This window comes from Bubalus bubalis, chromosome 4 (assembly GCF_019923935.1).
Source record: "Bubalus bubalis isolate 160015118507 breed Murrah chromosome 4, NDDB_SH_1, whole genome shotgun sequence".
Taxonomy (NCBI): domain Eukaryota; kingdom Metazoa; phylum Chordata; class Mammalia; order Artiodactyla; family Bovidae; genus Bubalus; species Bubalus bubalis.
In genome coordinates, this window is record NC_059160.1 from 89,800,003 (window position 1) to 89,824,436 (window position 24,434).

The window sequence follows — 24,434 nt, forward strand, 5'->3', positions numbered from 1 at the left end:
GCAGGCCAGGGCTCACACTGGCCTTCCTGGCCGATCCTCAAGCCCCATCGACCCCAGGTCCTTCCACCTCTCCCTCCTCCTCCCCCTTCTTCCACCACCCACTCACTAAAGGCCCTCTCTGCTCAGCCCTGCTCCCCACCCCTCTCTCCGACTTACCAAGGCACTCTTTTTGAGCTCCTCCACCTCAGCCCTTTTCAGGTCCTAGCCCTCTTCCCTCTGGAGCTTGCCTTCTCCTCCTGTCCCCAGCCCAGACTGTGAGCTTCGGTGACCAGCAGGGCTGCAAGGCGGCAGCGGGTGTGTGTGGTGGGGGAAGCAGGCTTGGCTCACAGGAGCCGAGGGGCCAGCTCCATGAATTTATTCATGTTCTGTTGCTCTTTCCCCACGCTCTGGAATGAAGCTGCCAGCTCACCAGGTCCTTATTGCTTCCCCTGCAGCTGTCACATTCGGCTGAGGAGGGACCTGGGTAGGGTCAAGGCCAGCTAGTGCTCCTGGGGCCAGAAGCCAAGTGTCGGGGCTCAAGAGGAACTGCTGGGGCCCAGGCTGGGTCTGTAACAATTTACTCAGAGCTCCTTGGGCAAACTGAACTGGGAGACCCAGGGAGGTGATGTGGTTGGGAATGGGAAATAGGTAGAGAGATGTGCTTCAGGGCACAGAATGGGCAGTGAAGGAGGGGAGAGGGGAGGAAGGCTTTGAGTCCCCTAGGTGCCCCTTATTGAAAAGCACAGCCAAATCTGAATTCTGCCTTACCCTCTGTCCTTGACTCTGCACTAACCCTGACCCTAATCCCAAAGTATCCACTTGACACTTCTCCAATCGTAAAATAAACCCTAACTCCATAACCTGATGCAAAATGGAACTCATCGTCACCTGTTCTGTCCTGGAACCCAGGGGTCTCCCAAGAATTTTCCCCAGGGCTTACAACCAGGTGTGTGTCAGAGTTCTGAGGACTAGACTTTAGATTAGCATGTGATTAGCATATTATTTGCATGTGATATATCCCTTCTACTCTGAGGAAGTTTTCTTGTTAAAATTTTATGAAGTCTAGCCAAAAGGTCCTGGCTCCTTGAAGTTTTTCTCTTTTTCTTCCTTCTCCCACACTCCTTGTCACAGACCCCTTCAAGGGAAGAAAGTGAGGAAATGAGCAATAGAAAACTCATGCTAGGAAAGATCCTGGCAGTGTGATTGCTTCCTGTCACTTGAAGGATAACCTCCACAAGCCTCAGTTTCCTCACCTTTAAGAGCAGAGGAACCAGCTGGTTGATGTTACATTAAGATAAAAGGAAATGCCTCTCTCCCCCATGCACCCTCTCCTTCCCCACCTTTCGGGGCCATTATACTGTGGTTCCTCTCCACTTTCCTCCATCCCACCCCATATACACACACTCTGGCTTTCAGTCCCTACATGTTAACATCACACGAAGCAATCTGAGTTGCATGGTACCAGACTCCTGGTATGAAGAGAAGGGAAAATTGCCCACCTGAGAGGACAGGGAATAACACGGATAGGGAAATAGTATGATCGAGTGCTTACAGTATTTTAGAGCTGTTACAAGTAAGTTCTCTCATTGCATCCTCGATGCATCCCTGAGGGGTGGGTATATTGTCTCCATTTTACAGATGAGGAAACTGAAGCCCAGAAAGGAGAAATGCTTGCCCTGTATCACCCTGTAAGTGGCAGCCCTAGAATTCGAGTTCTGATCTCCTGGCTTCCTTTTCACTGCCCTGGAAAGGAAAGATGACACCCAAGGCTGCGGAAGGGCAAGAAAAGCAAGACAGGATTGGGGAGAGAGATGTGAATGGGTTTCAGGGAAGACCTATGCGTTTGAGGCCAACGCCGCAGGGCTTTGGCTCAGCGTGTCCTCCATCCTCCACCCCCAGCGCTGACACCCAACTGGTGCTCAGTAGTTAGCTAACGGAGGTTGGCCCAAGTCAGCTGCGGAGAAGAGCTAAGTCCGAAGGGGAGAGGGAAGAGAAAAAGGAGGGAGAAGGAAACAAAGACAACCGCAGAAAAATGTGCCCCCGAGGCTGAAGGCAGGAAAGCCGACCGGAGTTGCTGAGGACCGCTCTCCTCGCCGCACCGGTGGGAACACAGTTGCGGCCCAAGACCCTTCGCACACTTTGCCCTCCCGCGCGGAGGGTCGACAGGCCTCAGTGAAGGGCAGGAGGGCAGGTACGCCGCCGGACCTAGGCTCTCCATTCAACCGCCGCGCAGCTCGGTGCTGCCTTAGGTTTAAAGGGTCGCCGCCAGAGCTCTTGGGGCTGAGAACAGGCTCATGGCTCTACAGGGAGGGGGTAGAGTTGGCTCCCCATCTATATGTCAGGCCAGATCACACTGACTTCCTTCCGCAGCCCTTGACCCCTTGCCAGGTGCTGCTCCTCGCCCTAGCCTCTCTCTCTACCCGCTTCTGCTCCAGTCTCCTCGCCTCTGTCCACCAGCTCCAGCCTCCAGTTAATGAAGTCTGGCGAGCGGCCGCACAGACGGCGGTCGGAACCTTTATTTCTCCGCCGGGATAGTGGATCCCGCGGTGGGAGACCGACGGGTGAGCAGAGGATTGGTGGTGCGGCGAACCGAGGGCCAGTCTCCGACTGGTGAGAGCCGGAAGCGCCGGAGGCAGAGCCAAGCTGGAATCTTCGAAGGCTCGGCGAAACGAGGTCGGCCCCTAGGATGCCCTCTGCCCGGGGTCCTTAGTTCTTTCCTTTTGTCCAACAAGCAGGAGACTTCGCAAACCCCATACCCATCGCGCCCTGACCCGGGTCGACCTGGGACTCCTGGTTCCGCACTCTAGGCGGATCTGGCTCCCTTGTGCGAAGCGCGTGGCGGCTCTGAGCCGGCGGCCGCGGCCGGTGCTTCCTCCCACCTCCTTGCATCTCTTCCTTCTTTCTCCCCCTCCTTCCCGCGCTCCCTCCCCGGCGGCCGCGGCCTTTATTAGGGATTCCGCGGCTGTCGGTCCCGCCATCCATCCTGTCCGCCGGCAATTAGGCGGCCAGACAAAGAGCAGCTTCGGATGGATGAGGGTCCCGGCGGATCGGAAATGTGAAGGGTCAGCGCTGCCGCCCGCGGCGCACCCCGCTCCCCCTCCGCATAATCACCGGCCGCCCGTCACTCAGCCGGCCGCCCGGGGAGCTCCAGGGCCGGGGCTGGGGGAGGGCGGGGGTGGGACTGCAGCCTAGGCGCCTAGGGCAGGGCGAAGGCGGACCGACCTGCAACAGGGGCGCCTCCTGCGGGAGAATGGAGGACTGCAGGAGGCCCGAGGCACCTGGAGGAGACAGAAGGCAGGGCATGGAGCCCCGCGATTCCTGAAGGCGGAAGAGAGGACTGCTGCCTGGGGGCATCCTGTACGGAAGCTAGGACTTTGGCTCCGGGGGAGAGGAGAATGGGGGCCTACGCGCCCCCTGCTGGGAGGCTGGGGGACGAAGCCCTAGGGCCTTGGGTCTGCAAAAGTGGAACCGAGCCCAGGACGAATCCCCTTAGGGTTTGTAGCCTGGTGCGCCTCCTATTGGATTAAAGCGATACTGCGCTTCTGTTGCCGGATCTCTTAAGTGAAATCTAACCCAAGCACATCAAATCCAGAAAAGCTCCAAGGCTGGGCGAGCCCAAATGGAGCCAGAGGAAGTTCAATGAGTCCGGGTTTTACTGCGGATTCTTTGGCGCTAGCTCCCAGCTGACAAATCAACATCTCAATCTGACAATTAGTAGTGGAGGTGGGGGGAGAGGGGCTCTCGCCGCCTGGGCCGCTTAGCCCTCCCGGCGGGCGGCAGAGAGGTGGGCGGTGCTGGCAGTGATGAACGACTCCGGGGGGGCCCCGGGCCCCGAGCGCGCATTCATTACTCGACTGACAGGCGGGCGGCAGGCCGGGCGGGCCGCGAGTGGACGTGCCAGGAAAGAGGCAGAGGCAGGAGCGAGAATAAGAGAGGTGTATAGCAGCCCACTGCCCGGTCAGCTCCCGGCTCTTCACCTCGACCCTGGTACTTGACTTCCTTGAGCTCAGCGTTTTTGTTGGAGCTGGCCGTGGTCGCAGAATTTGGGTAGCGGGGACAGAGGTTTAAGCCTTCTGCTTAGGTTAGGCGAATGAAGGTCTAAGATGTCAAGAAAGTGTGTAGACAGGCTTTAAGACTAGGCGCTCCCGCCTGACCTCGGAGGAATTGTGCGTGTCTGCGCACACAGGGGTGGTGTGTTGTGACAGGGATTGATGGGTGTGGGTCGCATGTGGGGGTCGGCGATTGTGTGTGTCAGTGTTAGGGATGCGTCGGCTTGATTTTGTCAGTGGAGGTGTAAGTGCTGCCTGTGTCTGAGGATGAGCTGCCACCTCTCCCTGCGTGTCTGTGCGCCCCCCCACCCTCCCCGCCCGTCAGCTCGCTGTCTCCACTTCTGTAGGAAACAGCAGAGTGCACAGTGACAGCTGAGGTGTGCTGCTGGGGGTAGGGGGATAATGTTAACTGTGAGGATGCTGGTTCAACAACTGCTTCCTTTCACCATCTCTACCCCAAACATCATCCCTCTCCCCAGCTTCCTGAAAGTACTGGATGCTTTTTCCAAAGTCTGGGGACCCAGTTGCTAAGTCCTGGGGAAGGAAGTGGTGACTACCAGAGTTTTCTACCCTCCACATGCATGTATACATATAGGCAGTCTCCATCTCATATATAGACGCTAATATAAGATGCGATCCACAACCCTTCTGGCTTCCCTAGGCTGCTGGTGGATAGAGAGGAGGAGGTGGATCTCAGGAAGGGAAAGGTCACACCATCAGACTTCTAAGAGAGCCCACATCTTTGGGGCCTAGGCTAGTCTTCCAGGATCCTTACCTTTTGGGTTTCAGGTCCAATTACTAGTTGACACCTTAGGAGAATGTGCTAATTATATTCTAATTCCTTTCCCTAATAACCCTCTTTCTTCACTTGACTTTGTCTTCACTCTCCTTCCCCCCTCTCAAACACACCAAAAGGTTGACCTTCCCATTCCTGAATCTTCCGGGTCTACAGGGCAGAGAGTTGACCTGATTCTGGGTCTCTGGTCCTCTGTTTTGGTCAATGTGTCTTTGAGCCACTTTCCCTTCTCTTGCTCTTCTTTAAACACAGGTTGTCCCTGGGAACCCTCTATATTTTTGTCTCTGCACCCCTTCTTGTGTCTGTATATCTCCAGGTTTAGGAATCTCTTCCAATTTTTTCCCCCTACATTTAGGGGTCTCTCTTTGTTTTTCTGAGGCTTCACCTCTGGGCATACCCAACGCAACAGTGAGACCCATGTGGATGGGAAAGGGAGTAGAACTTCCTTCCTGCCCCCATCCAGAGGCGATGGGTAGGTAATGCAGGGCCCGGCTACGGCCGAGTCGCTTCTCATTCAGGGCACAGGCACCTGGTCGATGCCCGGCTGTCCGCCCCTCTCCCCACCCCCAAGCCGCCCTCCTCCAAGCTCCCGCCCCCTCCGCCCGCCCGGAAAAGGCAAATTTGACATTTTTAAATCCCGAGCCTTGGAGGGATCGATGCGGCCCAGGGGCCCCGCCCGGGGTCGATATTCCTGATTGGGAAGCGGCCGCTGAGCGGAGCGCGTGTAAATCACCCGGACGGGGGGAGGGGGCGCGGGAGCCGACCGCTTTCCAGACGCTGGGAGCCACCCGAGGTTCCGGCCCGACCCCACCCCAGGGCAATGGAATGAGGAGACAGATAGGCCTCAGACCCGGAGACAAGCCCTCCCTTGGACTCCCGCCTCCCCCGCCCATCTCTAACTCTGTGGGCCGGCTCCGGTCTCGCTTCAGCGGCCGCCACCCTCCGTTGCCCCTGGAGCCGCCGGGGAGGCCGGTGTCGGAGCCAGCCATGCGGCGGCTTCTCTCCGGCCGCTCCCGAGGGGCCTGGGCTTCGGCGGCGGCTGTCACGAAGCCGACAGGCCGGGCTGGCTGGGAAGGGGAGGGTGGCGGGGGAGAGGTGGGGGGACGGCTGGCGCGGATACGGCTCACAGTGGGCGCGCAACAGATGTTTGCGGGATTGAGGGACAGCAAGGCGGCGTGGGCACCGCGCGGCGCTGAGCCGGGGCTGAAGGCGCGGGTGGGGAGCGGGGGCAGCCCAGACCTGTTGGGGGTGAGAATCTGGCCTTCTAGCGGGGGTGAGCAGGCACCCCTGGCGCTCAGGGGAGGCTGAGTTGGATAGACCACCCCCAACCCCGCCCCCGGTCCGTGGACCAGGGTAGCAGAGAACAAAAGAGAATGGGGTTGAGAAGGCAAGTTCGGACCCCCCCTACAGCCGCCTCCGCAGCTCCTGCCCTCCAAGCCTCTCATCTCGCGGTTGGAGAAACCGAGGCAGCGGAGGCTGAGAAGGGTTAGGATGGTTAAAAGTGATGTCAGCCACGAGGCTGGGGGTAGCAACCAGAATTCCCGCATGGGTCTCTGGATTCACCTACCCGCCCCGGGCCCTCTTGCGGCTAAATACACCGCCACGTTCCCTGTATCCCTACCCCCCGCCACCGCAGCTCAGACCCTTCCCTCCTGCTTCAGCTTGTTAGATCACCCACCCTCCCCGGCGCCAATCCCCACCCCGCTCCAGTTTATAGAACAACAATTTGGGAAAAACAATCCAGGCCGAGTGACGGCCCCGTAATTGTGACAAAGTGAGTGCGGGCGGCTGGAGAGCGCGCTCGGGCGGGAGCGCGGCGGGGCACGGCGGAGGTAGGGGCGCCTCTAGCTTGCCCCGCAACCTCTCGTTCTCATTCCGGTCATCTCCCATCCCTCTCCTTGACTCTTCTCCAATTTTTCTTCTCTCGGCTCCTCGCGCCTCCCCTCGCTTGTTCCTCCATCGCTCTTTCCCTTTCCTCTGGGTAACTGCTCTTCTCCAGCCTCCGCCCCCCCACCCCGCCCCGCCCCGCCGCAGCCCCTCCCCCGGTGCGCTTTTCCCGCTCTCTCGCTTCTCGCTCTCTCCTCCGCCCTCCACTAGTTTCTTCATCTTTCCCTCGTGCCAGTCCCCCTTGGGACCCTGGCCCCAGCCTACAAATCCACTTCTCTCCCTCCCCAGTCCCGGCTTCCTGAGGTCGAGCCCTGAGCTTCCTCCTGGGTCCCCACCTTCTGGGAGGCCTGCGCAGCCGGGCACACAGGGGGTTCCTCCCGCCCCAAAGCGACGGCCCCCAGGCCCAGGCGGCCTGCCTCTCCCCTCCTACTCCCGTCGCTGCCTCTCCCACCCCTGTATCTGCGCCCGGAGCCAGTTTGTTTGTCCAGCGGCGGCCTCCGCCGCTCGAGCTGTTTGCGGAGCTTAGCGCGCCGCCGCGCAGTGCCGGCCCAATTAAGTCTCATTCATTATTCAGCGCCCCAGTGCTCCCGCGCCCAGCAGCTGGCGGCTCCAGCGTCACTTTGATGCCCCTCCCAGCCCTGGCCCCGCCGTGAGTCCTAGGGAGCAGACATAGGGAGCTGCTTTCCCTCCCCGGACCGGGAAGAGGACTGAAGGGGCTGGGAATGTAGGAGGGAACAGAATCTGTCGACTGAGGGGAGGCAACAGGGGCAAGCCCTCCAGGCCCACCCCACCCCCAAATCAAAGATGGGGAAACTTGAAGATCCACGCTTTTTCTTTACAGAGGAGGAAACAGGCGCCCCCCTCCCCCCACCCCCGCCAAAGCCAAGGTCACGTAGCAGGGTTGGAGCCCACGACGTTGAAATGAGGGGATCTTGCATCCCACTTCCATTCCAGCATTGAGGCGGGAGGACACCGCAGACTATTCTCCTGGTGGGAAGGCCCTCACCCCCATCCTTTTTTGCTCCTGGTTCTCTCTCGCGCCAAAGTCAGCGAGATACAGCTGACTTGGGGTTCCTGAGGGATTCTCAGGTCTCCGGCTTGGATCTAGACGTATTGCCCCTGACTGGCTGGCCTGGAGGCGGGGCAGTAAGGCAAACTTGAGGGGAGAGCCTCTCTCTGCAGCCTGTACCCTGGTGTCTCTGCCTTAGGCAAATTGGAAATGAAGCCATCCAAGGCAGTCTTGAACGGCAATGGAGTAGGGAGAGAGGACTGCAGCCTGAGGTAAGGGAGGAGTCACCCTCCCACTTGTGGGGGTGCAAAGCGGTGATCGAGGGCTTCTTTTTGCTTTTATAGGCCCCCCACCCCGCCCCACCTCGCCATAGGCTGCTTTGCCCCAGCATCTAGACAAGGTGAATCTGGGGATCCGCCCGACCCCTCCCGTCCGCAAGCGGCAGCGCCACCTGGTGGTCTTCCTGTAGTAATGTAGGCGCTCTTGGCCTGGGGTGGGCGCTGCGCCAGCCGGGTTGAGCCTGGGGAGGCGGAATACGCCAGAAAAACCTAAAATGAAGTTTACCGGAGAGGGCAGGCGAGCGAAGCCCCAGCCTGAAAGGTGAACCCTAAGGGGCGAGGGAGGGCCTTGAGGAGGAGGGGCCTGGCCAGGACGGCCCAACTTCCGTGACACAGCAAACGCTGAGAGACAAAGTCCACTTGGATGAATGAGAGGGGCCATTTTGACTGTGGTCAAAGGAAATGTCTGATCTGGGAGCCGAGGTACCCAGGTACAGCTGCTCACCCTGGGACTAGCGGGTACTGGCCTGAGCCCCACAGTATGGAGGGACTTTACAAGTTTTTCCTGGAAGGCGGTGGTTGAAATGTGAGGTGCCTGGGTCCAGGTCAAAATGTAGCTTTCTAGAGCTGGAGGGAACTCAGGACCTCTTTCAAGTTTGTCTTTTGTCCATATTTCTTGGTCTGGAGAGATGGGAGGCTGGAGAAGGGCTAAAATCTCCGCCAGGGGTCTGTGGGCAGCCACAGTCCGAGTTGAGGTGGGGAGGGGTTGTATGGTAGGGGACTTTAAAAGTTGTATAGGAACTTTCCAGGGATAGTGTATTCATTTTTATTCACTCACCCCCACCCGCAAACCATGAGTCCTCCAGGAGGTAGGTGGCCTGAGGGGAGGTCTGCAATTTAAGCTTACCCATTTTTGTCCCTGTGCTGAGTTCTCATTTACTCTACCGAAAGCACTTAAAACTTTCTTCTCCTCTAAATTTGGAGTCATTGTGGTTGTAAAGAACAGAGATGAGATTCTAGACCTAAGGATATGGGAGAGCTACCCAGGGACACTCAGGAAGAGCTGGACTTGACTAATACTGGAAGGAGAAGTGTTACTGTGTTGGAGCCTGGATATAATCTTATGACTGCTTTTTCCCATGTCTTAGGGTCTAAGGATAACTCTGGGGCCATGACTGCCATGATTCTCACAGACAACTCCAGATTTCTGCATTCTAAGCAACGGCAGGTGCCACTGGACTTACTGTGAGACCTTTTTCCTAGAGGATGGCCAAGGGCCTCCTAATGACTTACGCCCTCTGGGCTGTAGGGGGCCCTGCTGGTCTCCACCACCTATACCTGGGACGAGACAGCCATGCACTGCTCTGGATGCTTACCCTGGGGGGTGGTGGTCTAGGCTGGCTCTGGGAATTCTGGATGCTCCCAAGCTTTGTTGCTCAGGCCAACAGAGCCCAGGAGCAGAGGCAGGGCTCAGGAAGGGGGACACCCCCTCTAAGTCTCATTCGCTTTGTTGCCCAGATGATAGTGGGCATGTATTTTGGCCTTGTGGCTCTCATTAGCCTTTCCTTCATGGCCAGCTTCTATATTGTGGGCCTCCCACTGGCAGTTGGCTTAGGGGTCTTGCTGGTGGCTGCCATTGGCAGCCAGACATCAGCCCTAAAGAACACTCTAGGGGCAGCATTTCTTACTTCACCTATCTTCTATGGCCGCCCCATAGCCATCCTGCCCATCAGCTTGGGTGCCAGCATCACAGCCCAGAAGCATCGCCGCTACAAACCCTCAGTTGGGTCAGAGACGCTCAGCGTGCGGCTCTACCGCCTGGGCTTGGCTTACCTGGCTTTCACAGGCCCGCTGGTGCACGGTGTCCTCTGCGACACAGCTGTCACCCTCAGCTATGCGGCAGATACTCTCGGCTCCTTCTTGAGTTGGTTCAGCTTCTTCCCCCTCCTTGGGCGCCTTTTGGAGTCTGTACTCCTTCTGCCTTTCCGAGCCTGGACGCTGCTGGTAGGAGATCATGGCATCAACAGCAGCTACTTCCAAGAGTGGGAGAAGCTCTATGAGTTTGTTCACAGTTTTCAGGATGAGAAGCATCAGCTGGCTCTCCAGGTAAGGTTTCTTCCCTCTCATTGCTGTCTAAGATGGCTCCAGGAGTTAGACTAAGTCTCAGTGGAGCTGGTGTGGAAGTACTGTTTTCATGTCTGCTGGGTCAGACCCCAGAAGGGTATCTTGGTTTCTTTGGGCTAATAAGGAGTGGGAAAAGATATATGTATATTATTTTCTTTTTACTGAGGTATAATATGTATACAAAGTACACTAATTTTATGTAGATACCTATGTAACCACCACTCAGATGAAGGTATGGAATATTTCCACAATTAAGAAGGTTCCTTTGGGACTTCCCTTCCAGTTCAGTCATTAAGACTCTGAGCTCCCATTGCGGGGGTCATGGGTTTGACCCCTGGTCAGGGAACTAAGATCCTGTATGCTGCACAGTGCAGCCAAAAAACAAAACAAAAAAGATTCCCTCATGCCCCTTCCCAATCTATACTCCTTTCCTGGGAAAGAATCTGTATTCAGACATCTATTACCGTAGATTAATTTTGCCCATTCTTGGGCTTCATATAAATGGGATCATCCAGTGTGTACTCTTTTGTGTCTGAGTTCTTTCATTCAACATTATGTTTGTGAAATTTACTCATACACGGGATTATAAATTGTTTTCATAGTTGTTTGATGTCCTGTTGTGTGAATATACCACAATTTATCTATCCATTCTATTGTCAGTGAACATTTGGATTGTTTTCAGTTTGGGGCTATTCAGAATAAAGCTGCTGCAAACCCTCTTGTACATGATATGCTTATTTCGCATATATGTAAGGAGGAGACCTTGTCAAGGATGCCAAGTTCCAGGTTGGAAAATGGGCTTCTGTGATTAAAAGCAAATCCTGGTTCTTGCCATGAGATCTAGAACTTGTCCATGTTTCAGAAGGTTGGAATTCTAATCTGAGGCTCTCTTCCTTTCCTGCCAGCAAGTGGAAGCCAATTCCAGCCTGGTTTAGGAAGGTAGCAAGGAGAGGCCCAGGAGCCCTGACAACTTATGAAGTTCTAATTTGTTAGCTTCTGTTTCCCTAAGGTTTTTGGTCTCTCAGAGGGGGCAACAAAAGAAGAAATACATGGCAGGTACCGGGAGCTAGTGAAGACCTGGCACCCTGACCACAATCGGCACCAGATGGAGGAAGCTCAGAGGCGCTTCCTGGAGATCCAGGCTGCGTATGAAGTCCTGAGGCAGCCCAGGAAGCCCAGGGGATCCTGGAGGTGGGAAGAAACTTCCCTCTGAGGCTGGACTGGCAGAGCTGGATCGCTTGTCCCAGCACACCTTGCCCAGTGAGGCAGCCCATCAGTGTAAAAGAAACTGTCATTTGCAGTGTGTGCTCCGCTGTCAGTCATGTCTGATGCTTTGTGACCCTATGGACTGTAGCCCGCCAGGCTTCTCTGCCCATGGGATTTCACAGGCAGGATTATTGGAGTGGGTTGCCATTTCCTTCTCCAATCACTTGCAGTAGAGATGAGAAAACCTTAAAGAGGTGAGAAAACTATTGTGATTTTGAATTTCTGAATTATTGGCTATTGTAGTCCTGACTTTTTTCTTAATCCACCTAGTGAAATGAAAGACATATTATAAAACCAATAAAATATCTTTTAGAGACTAGACCACCTGATTTCACCTCTGGTATATTGATAGATCACAGAGGAGGTTTACTTAACTTTCTTTTTTTTCTGTGCAAACCACCAAGTGAGATGATTGAAGGAAAATATAAAGGTTCTAATATTTCACAAGATGTCCTGTGGCAAAAGGGATTTGATCTGTTCTGTGGACTACCAAGGTGTAAGACTGGGGTTAAGTTTGAAAAGGCTGGAATTCTAATCTTTTCAGGAAAATATTTTAATTCCGCTTATAGGAGAATTTTTTAGAAGCTGCACTTTTCCAAAGAAGGAACAAGCTGCTGTGAGGTAGGGGCTAATCCCCCCATCACAGACCCTTCTACTTGGAATATTGTGGTGAACCTTCAAACTTTACACAAGTGGTTGGACTGGCTGAATTGTCAGGTCTGCTTGGAACTTGGGATTTGATTCTGAGCTATACGCCCTGCTCCCTAATCATTTACAGTCTGGTGGGGAATAATAACACAGGTACACGTATCAAAGTCCACCTTGTTCTGTCTTTTGAACTGTGTCATGAGAGGTGTAAATAGAATGTGTTAGAAAAATGCAGAAGGGATAGATGATAGTGTTTTATGGGGACTCATGGGAAAATTCATGATTTTGTATTTCATATGGAAATGGCACCCCACTCCAGTACTCTTGCCTGGAAAATCCCATGGACCGAGGAGCCTGGTAGGCTACAGTCCATGGGGTCGCAAAGAGTCGGACACGACTGAGCGACTTCACTTTCACTTTCATGCCTTTGTGGGGATTTTGGGGAAACCCTAGGGAACCAACAGCTTGAACATTTCAAGGGGGCCTTATCTCATTCCCAGTTGTAGAAGGAACAGCCCAGGATGCCTCAGTTTGAAGAGGAAGACTGGAGATCAGGAACATGATAGTAAAATCATGTACCTTTTCTCCAGCTTTCTTTATTTGTGTGTACCATCCTCACGCTTTCCTTTATCTGAAAGTTAACTCTGAGGAGTATATGTGCTTTTAAAAAGCAGAATTACTTTGGCTTGTATTCCCTACTGATTAAAAAAATGGCCCAATCAATTGAGAGGAATGAAATTTATAGATGTTTCTTTTTTCATCCATATATAAAAAATACTAGCCAGTGAATTTATGTACTACAATTTTAAGACCAAATTTAACTTTCACACCTTTTTCTTTTACTTTTTTGTTTGTTTTTTGAGGTCGGAATTGCTTTTTTTGGGGTGAGCTTGGCAGGCCTGCCGTGGTCAGGTTAGTGTTCTTCCCTCGGAGGCAGCCAAAGCCTGCTGCCTCCTCCTGCCACCTACCTGAGTTAGTGAAACATGCAAAGTTCAGAGGAGCCGCCAGGGCCTGGGGGCGATGGAACAAGAGCAATGGAACAAGAGCGGGTGGCACCAGCTGGGCTGCCTCAGTCAGCACGGACCACCCAAGCGGCATCCTGAGCCCACATGGGGGCTGAGGCTCCCTGGGAGAGGCAGGCAGTCAGGCAGGCAGCACCCCAGAGTCGGGGGCCCACAGGCCTTAGGGGGCACCAGGCTCACAGTAAGCAGAGGTCTGCAGGATCCCAGCCATAGCTGGCCAGCACGCCAGAGAGCTGGGCAGAGCCTTTCACCAGAAGGGTCTGTCTCCTACCCTAGGTCTGGGTCCTTGGGGCCTGAGGGACACAGAAGGCACTTACTAGGTGAGGCTGGAAGGCTGAAGCCAGAGGCCTGGGGTCTTGGGGGCCTGGCTGAGTCTGCTAGGGGACCTCATCTTCCCTGAGGAAGGCACTTCCCGAGCAGCCTAGATTTGCAGCACGGCAATCAGCCGGTTGGTCCTGGAGACCTGAGAGTAGCTAGTCTGGAAGGGCGGGGTGGGGCGGGAAGAACCTTTCCCAGAGGGATCCTTGGGGAGATGCGAGGGTTAAATTGTTTAATTTACTCAAATGTTTCATCATATCAAGTTATTTTTCTTTTTTTTGTCATTTTTTTTGAAGTGTAGTTAATTTACAATGTCACACTTTTTAAAATTAATTAATTATTTCTTTTTGGCTACACTGTCTTCATTGCCGTGAGAGGGCTTTGTCTAGCTGCAGTGCCTGGGCTTCTCATTGCGGTGGCTTCTCTTGTTGCAGGGCATTGGCTGTAGGCATGTGGGCTCTAGAATTTGGGCTCAGTAGTTGTGACTCACAGGGCTAAGTTGCCCTGAGGCATGTGGAACCTTCACAGACCAGGTATTGAACCCATGTCCTTAACCACTGGACCCCCAGGGAAGTCCTGTCACACCTTTTTAAAGTGGCCAAAAAATTAATGTATGTATTTTCTTTGAAAAACACAATTTCTCAAATTATCACGTGGAATTTTAATAAGCCATTTTCATAAGCTATTGGTAATTTATTAACATGATATGTAGTACTACATCTGTAAAATGTAAATATATTAAAAATAGTCTATAAGGCAAAAGAGACAAAAGAGTGATTGGGGCTTTACTTGATTTGGAAAATTATTTTACTATTCTCAAATTTTCTTATGAGTTTTTGTTACAAAAATATATTTCAGTTTATTTAAATGAGAGCTATTTATGAGCAGTTTGTATTTTTTCCACAGGAGCAGTGCTACAATAAATACCTTTAATCGTGTACTGGGACTTCCCTGGTGGTCCAGTGGTTGAGAATCTGCCTGCAAGTGCAGGGCACACGGGTTTGATCCTTGGTCCAGGAAGATCCCACATACCTCAGGGCACCTAAGCCTGTTTGCCACGACTACTGAGTCCATACTCCCTATAGAAGAGAGAAGCCTGTGTACCACAACTAGAGAACAGTTCCTGCTGGCCACAACTAGAGAAAGCCCAAGCACAGCAAGGAAGACCCAGCTCAGCCAAAATAAATAAATAAATAAACATGTGTGCTGCTGCTTTTTGCTTTTCTGAGGCTAGATTCCAATAAGTGATAAAGTGGGATCAAGCAGAATATATGTTTTAATACCTTGATTGCTATTATATCAGGTTACTTTTGGAAAAGACTAACAATCTACACTTTTACCCACAGTACAAGTAGTCCTTTCTTTGTTACTAGTATGTACTGTTACCTCTTTGCAATTTTTTGCCAAGATGATGGGTGAGAGATAGGATCTGATGACTTCAATTTGCCTTTCTGTGATTTCTAGTGAAGTTCGGTATCTTCGCACATTTTAAGCAATTTGTTTTGTTTTGTTTGTTTGTTTTAATTTTGGCTGTGCTGCCACTGCAATGAGCAGCCCTTGCACTGCAAGAGTAGCCCCTGCCGGCTGCGACTATTGATAGTAGAAAGCCCACCTGCAGCCAAAAATAAATAAGAAGAATCTTTCCCTCTTAGTGGGAAACACTGTTTGGTTAAACCATCTTTGGCTTTCATCTTCGCTCTTGTCCTAGCCTGTGAGCTGGTACTGAAATTGAGTGCTTGCCAGAATCAGGCTACCTACCTACCCCCGGTGGACATTTAGATATTCATGTATCTAATGGTGTAGCCCAGCCATTTTTTGAAAATAAAGAAATGGCACAAGTCACATGAATTTGGAACCTCTGGAAGAAAATTCTGCTTTGCCACCAACCTGGAATATTATCATCACTAAGATTTTTCTGAGAATGTACTTCCTAAAGACCCTGACATAGTGAATATCAGCTGAAAATAGAAATTCACTATGAAATAATTATTTTTAAAAAACCAACTAAGATATTAGCAGGTGAGAGATCTTTTTTTCTCTACCTGAGTTGATGTAAATGAAATCCAATGATGTTGTCTTCTCCCACTCCTACAAATAAAAGTGTACAGAACCTTTAAAAAGTTGGAAGCAAACTGAGAAAGCCTCTCCCCCAAGTACTCATCTAGTGCAGTACAGGATCTAGAGATGACCCAGAGATGACCATCTTCCCAGAGATGACCATTCTGGCTTCTGAATTAATTGAAAATCCCATACGTGTCCCACCTTTTGGGCATCCTTAATTGCTGTTCTTTTTTAAATTTTTATTTATTTTTTAATTGAAGGATAATTGCTTTACAGAATTGTGTTGTTTTCTGCCAAACATCAACATGAATCAGCCATAGGTATTTTGTTGTTCTTTTATTGCACTGAAATTTGCTTCCCTGCAATTTCTTTCTAGATTTCCCAATTCTTGTTACAAAGAACAAAAGCCTTTAAGAAACCTTTAAAAAATATATATTTTTTATTCACTTATTTGGCTGTACCAGGTCTTAGTTGTGCCATGCAAACGCTTAGTTGCTGCATATGGGATCTAGTTCCCCAACGGGGATCAAACCTGGGGCCCCCTGCATTGGGAGTGAGCAGTCTTAACCACTAGACCACCAGGGAAGTCCCAGAAACTCTTTCTTGATAAGAACTTGCCCTTCCCTTCATGTCCCTCTAAATTTTCCCTTTTCTAGATTAAACATTGTCTTGTTTAAGGATGCGCTGTAGTTTGATAGAAAGAGATGGATGAAGTGAGAAGATGGGGTTTTCCTTCTGCCTCTTGCATGACCAGGCTGCTGACTTAGAATGAGCCACTTTACCATTATGGGCCTCGGTTTTTTCTCTGTTAGGTGAGGAAGTTGAATTTAGATAACCTTTAAGATTGCTTTCCACACTGGATTCTGGGTTTCCAACTGTTTGGATGAGGCTTGTGTTAAATAGTTTGGTTTCACATCTCTCTGCCCTCTTGTGGACACTGTCTTGGGAAAAAAATAAAATATTTACTTGCTCAAAGAACAATATCATGGCCACCGCCCAATCAAAAATTCACCTGTATCAAACTCTGTTTTCATTTATTCATGTTCTCTTTTAGTCCTCATCCATAAATGTACACATCATATCAGGGATATAATCTTATAGTCTTTCCCTTCCCTAAATCATAGGCATTGATATATATTACTAGGAAGATGTCATATGTATGTAAATATTTTTTTACTGAGCTATAATTCACATACTATAAAATTTACCCTTTTAAAGTATACAATTTAGTGATTTTTAGTATATTTATAAGGTTGTAAAGTCATCAACACTGACTCCAGACCATTTTAAACCACGCTAAAACAAAATCCCATACCTATTACAATTCTCTCCTTTCACCAGGCCCTGGCAACTCTAATCTACTTTCTGTCTCTATAGGTTTGCCTATTCTGGACCTTTTAAGCAAATAGAATCATACAATGTTTCCTTTTGTGTCTGGCTTATTTCACTTAGTATACTATTTTCAGGATTCATCCATGTTGCAGCATGCATTATTATTATTCTATATTTTTAATTTTTTTCAAATAGCATAATTATACTTTAATGCTATGTAATATTCCCTTCTTGGGAGACATTTAAGATATTTTATATATATATATATATTTGCTGATACATATTTGTTGTTATAAAGAATGCTGCATCAATATTTTCATGTTTCTAATTCATCTATCCTTTTGAATTATTTCAGAATAAATTCCCATGGGTGGGATTACTGGGTCAAAGGGTATGAACATTTTTATGACTGTTGTCAATATCGCTCTTAAATTGTGGTGCCCAGAACTAAATGCAATTCTCAGATGTGTTCAGACAGAACAAGGTACTGTGGAGCTATTAAGTTCTCAAGGTCTGGACAATATATCATCCTTTATATCAAGCAGTCTAAGAATTTATTAGCTTTTTTGGAGGGGGGTGGTTTCTCATGGAGCTTATAACCAGCTAAGGCCCTTAGGTCTTTTCCTAGGCACTGTGTCTTCAAGCTGAGTTTTCATCTACTCTGGGACTTAGGAGGCTTTTGAGGACTCCCTGGCTGGAATTTAGTATTTCTTTGTTTTCTTTTTTTCTCTAACAGTGAGTGTGTGGCCCTAACAAGCCAGCAGGTCTGGGTTTATTGCAGTGTTCGATGAGAACTGCAGATGGCGCCTTAAGGCTGTCACAGGGTAAATTATGTCCCTTCACTTTTTTTTTTTTTAGGATCTAGTGGTGGTACCTCCTTCAGTTCAGTTCAGTTCAGTTGCTCAGTTTTGTCCAACTCTTTGCGACTCCATGGACTGAAGCACACCAGGCTTCCCTGTCCTTCACCAACTCCCGGAGCTTACTCAAACTCACGTCCATCAAGTCGGTGATGTCATCCAACCATCTCATCCTCTGTCGTCCCCTTCTCCTCCTGCCTTCAGTCTTTCCCAGCATCAGGGTCTTTTCCAATGAGTCAGTTCTTCGCAGCAGGTGGCCAAAGTATTGGAGTTTCAGCTTCAGCATCAGTCCTTCCAATGAATATTCAGGACTGATTTCCTTTAGGATGGACTGGTTGGATCTCCTTGCAGTCCAAGGGACTCACAAGAGTCTTCTTCAACACCACAGTTCAAAAGCATCAATTCTTCGGCCTTCAGCTTTCTTTGTAGTCCAACTCTCACATCCATACAGGACTACTGGAAAAATCGTAGCTTTGACTACATGGACCTTTGTTGGCAAAGTAATGTCTCTACTTTTTATATGTTGTCTAGGTTGGTTATAGCTTTTCTTCCAAGGAGCAAGTATCTTTTAATTTCATGGCTGCAGTCACCATCTGCAACTAAGTACCTCCTTAGTCGGTTCATTACCAGAGTTCAGTCCCCTCCCTTTGTTGGGAAGGTTAGAGAAACTGTGAACTTCAAATTAAATATGTTTTGTAGATGTCATTTGATCTTTTGAGAAACTCTGGGGTAATCTCAGAGCTTTGCTTGAACACAAATTTCATGCCCCTGCTTTGGTTTTTGAAGTTCATACCCCAAGAAGCTGATTTTTTGGCTTCTCTTCATATTCCTTGCCATCTCTTCCTCTTAGTGGCAAGGGATTGAAACTCGTTTACTTAACTGGTTTTGTTTGTTTAGCTCAGGTGGGTTCTAACAACAAATGCAGAAAATTTACATAGGGTTCCCGCTAAATGAGGTTATATTTCAATAATTTATTGCTTTCTTCATTTTCCTTTTCTTCCCAATTCTCTTTTTCTCCACCTTTCCTCCATCTGCTACTTGCAAACTATTATATTAATAATTTTCAGCAAGACCTTGGATTTTCTGGATTTAAACTTCACTGATAAGTTTCAACAGAATAGAGCAGTGCCCTTTGTGGGAAGAGTTGGAAGGGAATGATTTTAAAACCCATTCTGTGCCAGACCTTAATTCCATTTTGGGGTAAGAAGGGTTGCAGGGAACATCCTCTGCTGGCCAGTGACTAACTTAGCATGAGAGCCTGGCTTTGCAAGCATCACTTAAAGGGACATTTTTCTGACCATCAGTAGGTCAGGCGCCTTTCAAATGAATTACTGTCAGGAAAGGAATGGGAAGCGTATAGAGGAAATCTAGGTGTCGTCTGTTCATATATTTCCCAGTCACAGATCTGAGGGCCACTGAGGCTCATGTTACTCCCCCGCTTCTCCTTCCTACCTATAATTACCAGTTTGAACTTGGCTTCTCTTTTAAAAAAAAAGATTAAAATTTATTTATTTATTTATTTCCGGCCGTGCTTGGTCTTTGTTGCTGCACACAGGCTTTCTTAAGTCGCAGACGGTGGGAGTGGGGCTACTTTCTAGTTGGGGTGTGAGGGCTTCTCACTGCAGTTGCTTCTCTTGCTGTGGAGCACAGGCTCTAGAGTGCAGGCTCAGTAGTTGTGGTGCACAGGCTTAATTGCCTTGCAGCATGTGAAATCTTCCCGGACCAGGGACAAGCCTGTGTCCCCTGCATTGGCAGGTGGGTTCTTAACCAGTGGACTACCAGAGAAGTCCATTGGCTTCTCTTGCTATCTTCCCTTTCATTCCTGGGGTCCACAATAAAGAGTGTAAGTTTACTGCTTTTCTATGTAATTTGAGTTGAAAGCGCTTGCTCATTTTATATTGTGTGACTGGGAACTCTTAGCAGTCGACTTTTTGTACAGCCAAGAGACTGATCACTTCAGACCCATCTCCCTTCAAACTCTAATTCTTTGCCATCAGTGTGTTTCTTGTTCTCATGTTCATGTCTTTGCTGATGTCAGTCTTCTGTAATTCTTTTTCTCCTCTGCTAATCCAAATCTTTATACTTCTTTTATGATCCAGCTTAAGGTCTATCTCTAAATGATGCCTTCACTGAGTAGGTCCATCTCCAGTAATCTTTCCTCTTTGAATTCCTTCAGCATTCGTGTCCACTTTGTACTGTTCTATCAAGCATTTTCTTACATGTTGCCATATAATCATTCTGTATCTCATGTTTTTGAGTCTGGTCTCTTTGACTGTACTGAAGGACTGTTGTTCAGTTGCTAAGTCGTGCCCAACTCTTTGTGACCCCATGGACTGCAGCATGCCAGACTGCCCTGTCCTTTACTGTCTCCTGAAGTTTGCTCAGATACATGTCCATTGAGTTGCTGATGCTATCTAACCATCTCATCCTCTGCCAACCCCTTCTCCTTTTACCTTCAATCTTTCCTAGCATCAGGGTCTTTTCCAATGAATCAGCTGTTCGCATTGGGTGGCCAAAGTATTGGAGCATTAGCATCAGTCCTTCCAATGAATATTCATGGTTGATTTCCTTTAGGATTGACTGGTTTGATCTCCTTGCAGTCCAGGGGACTTTCAAGCGACTTGTCCAGCACTACAATTTGAAAGCATCAATTCTTCGGCACTCCTCCTTCTTTATGGTCCAACTCTCACATCTGTACATGACTACTCGAAAAATCACAGCTTTGACTATATGGGACTTTGTTGGCAAAGTGATGTCTCTGCTTTTTAATACACTGTCTAGGTTTGTCATAGCATTCCTTCCAAGGAGCAAGCATCTTGTAATTTCATGGCTGTGGTCACCATCTGCAGTCACTATCTGCAGTGATTTTGGAACCCAAGAAATTAAAATCAGTCACTGCTTTCACTTTTTGCCCATCTATTTGCCATGAGGTGATGGGACTGGCTGTCATGATCTTAGTTTTTTGAATGTTGAGTTTTAAGCCAGCTTGAAACTGGCTTCACTCTCCTCATTCACACCCATCAAAAGGCTCTTTAGTTTCTCTTCATTTTCTGCCATTAGAGTGGTATCATATGCATATCTGAGGTTGTTGATATTTCTCTTGGAACTCTTGATTCCAGCTTGTGATTTATTCAGCCTAGCATTTTGCATGATGTACTCTGTATATAAGTTAAATAAGCAGGGTGACAGTATACAGTCTTGTTGTACTCCTTTCCCCAAAATTTTCAACCAGTCCATTGTTCCATGTCCAGTTCTGTTGCTTCTAGACCCTCATACAGGTTTCTCAGGAGACAGGTAACGTGGTCTGGTATTCTTATCTTAATTTTCCACAGTTGGTTGTGATCCACATAGTCAAAGGCTTTAGTGTAATCAGTGTAGATGTAGATGTTTTTCTGGAATTCCCTTGTGTTCTCTCTGATCCAACAGATGTTGGCAATTTGATCTCTGATTCCTCTGCCTCTTCTAAACACAGCCTGTACATCTGGAAGTCCTTGGTTCATGCACTGCAGAAGCCTAGCTTGAAGGACAGAAGGACTATCTTCTCTCAATGCAAGTAACAGGACCTTTACTAAATATGCTAAATTTCTGTTTAAGGGAGTTTGGGTTTTTTTGAGCATGAGCCACCCATTCTTTTTGCTTGGCGCTGCAACAGACCTTCCTCTCCTACAAACAAACCCCTGCTATTTAACAATTGAGGCTTGATGTCCTTGTTTGTTAAATGAGGACAGTGATGCTTGCCTCACAGGGATGTTGAGACATTCAGATGAGATGTGTTGAGGGTACTTTATAAACTCTAAAACATTTTACAGAGGGTGGCATTATCACTTTTTAAAAAATGGTGACAGGCTGTATAGATGAAAGAACATGCTAAAATTCCATGAATGAACCTACAGTAAAGCAGTATTAGTTATATTTTTCTCACATAGAAACACATTCACTAGAGATCAATTTCAAATTTTTAATGAACCTGCAACTGTTTCAAATCTGAGTTTTGGTTCTGACATTGTCACTAATTTTGTGATATAAGAATTCAACCTTTGATAATTTAAGGCTCTAAACATCTGATACACAATTGAATTTTGGTATGTTACCCATGTCTTTGAACCTCAGTTTTGTTATATATAAAACAGGAAATTCCAACCTAATCAAATCCTTCTAGTAGAATCTTATAGAGTGGATGTTCAAAGAAACATTAATCCTACACAGAAGTCTCTTGGGTAAAAAAAGTTTCCTTGGGGGAAAGCTGCATATTATATACTGCATTCCCTTCAATATTAAAAAAAACACATTACCATATTAAATGCTTCTGGAAGGAAGGTTTGGAAGGAAACCAATTTATTTTGAATTTTTCAAAATTAATTTTTATTGGAGTATAGTTGCTTTACAATAAACCAATTTATTTTGATTTTACCAAGCCTTTCCCAAACTCATTTGGACCTGGAATAGTTTTTTTAGATAACATCTATTCAGCATGCACAAAACTACGTTTCTAAGATACACAGTGTGGACTACCAACATGAATATTCTTAGGTATCAGAGGTAGTCCAAGCAAAGGGAAAAGTACACCCTGATGAGATATTCTCTGCTGGTCTTCATGCTTGTTGTGGTTTGTGGCATCAGCTTTAGTCATCAGAGACTTTAACCTCTTTTCTTCCCCCCTAATAAAAACATGGAATCTGACAATCAGTCACTTTGGATATAGAATATCAACTCAAAGAAAAACATGCTAAAATTTCTAATCACAAGGGTCTATTGGAAAATATATTAAATTAGGTCATGTTAATTTTTGCAGCATATATCTGCCAAGGTGACGATTGCATCATGGTTTATCTTTAGTTCTAATTTGCCTCAGTCATTAGGTAACCTGGGATAAATCATTTCCCTTAAGGCTGAACTAAGATATATGGATGTTTTTTCTAAATAGTCTTCTGTTGTAATCCTTAGCAGTTATTCTAATCATTTTAAAAATTTGGTTGTTTTTGTGGTTTCTTCAGTGTAGGTCACAGTATTATATATTGAATTTATTACAGGATTTCCTTTCTTCCAATATAATTAGTAGATTTTAAACAATTTGCCACTGTTTTAAAGCAGGCAATGATCACTTAATTGTGTACCATATAAAGTGAAAACTGTATATGTAGTATAAAGAACAATGATAAAATTAATCTTTATAGCCCAGGTAAAAGGTATTTTTGAAGCATTTGTTCAATATCCTTTGAGAGAGGTTGAGTGCTGCATGGAAAAAGATGGGCCATGAGTTTCAGTACCCCTCTTGCAAATTCCACTCAGTAAAACAATGCTCTGCGTGACCCACCCGTCTGGGAGAGCCGTTAGTTTTTGAGTTAAATCCTTGTGAAGAGCCTACACCTCCTGTCACCCCAGGGACTTGGCAAACTATTCCTTTCAAACACACTCAGCACTCTCGCTTAGAGGAGATATGATTCCATCTCATTCAGTGTCCAGTGATGTTTTGACAGCTCTCATAGATCTGGCCTAGGCATGTTCCTCTATCCACCCCCCTTCTAAGTGGGATATCCACATATAAAAACTCTCTCGCATTAGACCACAGGCTCTTTTAGGAAAGGCATCATGTCTCTCCTAACAGACTACGGTTTCCAAGTGAGGATTTAATTTTTCTCCCAAGGAAGAAATTATATTTTGCAGCAGCATCAGGCCCTGTAACAAAGGTGTTACCCAAATGACTTTTGGTTGGTGAAATCAGTCATAGAATAAGATCTTGGATCCTATTGGTTTAGGTCTCATTCTTTAGTATGAAGTTTCCTATTAACCAGGGTTATATGAAGAGTTGACGCATTGGAAAAGACTCTGATGCTGGGAGGGATTGGGGGCGGGAGGAGAAGGGGATGACAGAGGATGAGATGGCTGGATGGCATCACTGACTCGATGGACGTGAGTCTCAGTGAACTCCAGGAGTTGGTGATGGACAGGGAGGCCTGGCGTGCTGCAATTCATGGGGTTGCAAAGAGTCGGACACGACTGAGCGACTGAGCTGAACTGAACTGATATCATCCCATTCCTACACTGTATGGGAAGGCAGAATTGTGGAAGAATTACTCACACATTCCTCTTTGTTCCTACTTTGCACTTTTCTGTTTTAGCACTTACCATCAGGTTATAGTTATTTAATAGCTTTCATCCTCCATTACAACTGGATACTCTACTTGAGGATAGTGATCTAGTTTTATTCTGTGTAAGTGGCCCACCCCTAGAACAATGTCTCTTACTCATTGGGTGGTCAGTGAAAAGAGAGCAGATATTTGGATGGTCTGCTTCTATTTGAATCTTTGAAAGTAGATGCAGTAGTAAGCAACATGTTGTGTAGTGCCCTAACTAGTTGGATGACCTAATCTGTTTCTTTAGATCTGTAAATGATGTGGTTGGATTAGCTTAGACACTATTAATCAAGGGTCAGTGGGCTCTAGAGGATTTTTGGCCCTTCCACTCCATCCAAAGTTAAAAACCAAAGGACCAGATAGATGACTTTGCAGAGGTCTACCTGTACTGCCACTCCAACAACAAACCCGTGGGGACCAAAATTACATTATGCCTGTGGTGTCTATACAGTCCCATATACACTCTCTGGCTTGTGGTTGGTGCCTGGCTAGAGCCCCTTTATACTTGGCCCTCAAAAGAGAACATGGGGACAGACTCTGATTAACCTTTTCAATGCTGATTCAATGATCACCCTCTAGCCACTCCTGACCAGTTGGCAGTGGGGTGAGTGCTTCATACATGGAGGAAACTGGCTAGAAAGGTGCACAAATATTAAGAAGATGGTTCTGGCCCT

The 24,434-nt window shown here is 48.0% G+C and overlaps 1 protein-coding gene across 4 annotated transcripts; it reads left to right on the forward strand.

Moving 5' to 3' along the window:
• Nucleotides 1-8,086: 8,086 nt before the first annotated feature.
• Nucleotides 8,087-14,439, forward strand: DNAJC22 (DnaJ heat shock protein family (Hsp40) member C22). 4 transcript variants are annotated; one of them, XM_044941713.1, is made up of 4 exons: nucleotides 8,089-8,489; nucleotides 9,147-10,104; nucleotides 11,132-11,313; nucleotides 14,283-14,439. In XM_044941713.1, exons 2-4 carry the CDS (start codon nucleotides 9,265-9,267, stop codon nucleotides 14,344-14,346), a joined length of 1,086 nt encoding a protein of 361 aa, XP_044797648.1. In that variant the 5' UTR covers nucleotides 8,089-8,489; nucleotides 9,147-9,264; the 3' UTR covers nucleotides 14,347-14,439. The 4 variants fall into 4 exon arrangements, 3 of the variants coding, with proteins under 3 accessions (XP_044797649.1, XP_044797648.1, XP_006075875.3); XR_329066.3 differs by having other exon boundaries at nucleotides 8,144-8,489; nucleotides 11,132-11,582; nucleotides 14,283-14,419; XM_044941714.1 differs by having other exon boundaries at nucleotides 8,087-10,104.
• Nucleotides 14,440-24,434: the final 9,995 nt, after the last annotated feature.

Bases quoted from the DNA above. Each gene is read 5' to 3' on its own strand.
- DNAJC22 (XM_044941714.1), top strand. From the start codon at position 9,265: ATGGCCAAGGGCCTCCTAATGACTTACGCCCTCTGGGCTGTAGGGGGC. The intron at 10,105-11,131 runs GTAAGGTTTCTT...TGTTTCCCTAAG, and splicing joins AGCATCAGCTGGCTCTCCAG to GTTTTTGGTCTCTCAGAGGG. The intron at 11,314-14,282 runs GTGGGAAGAAAC...TTTTTTCCACAG, and splicing joins AAGCCCAGGGGATCCTGGAG to GAGCAGTGCTACAATAAATA.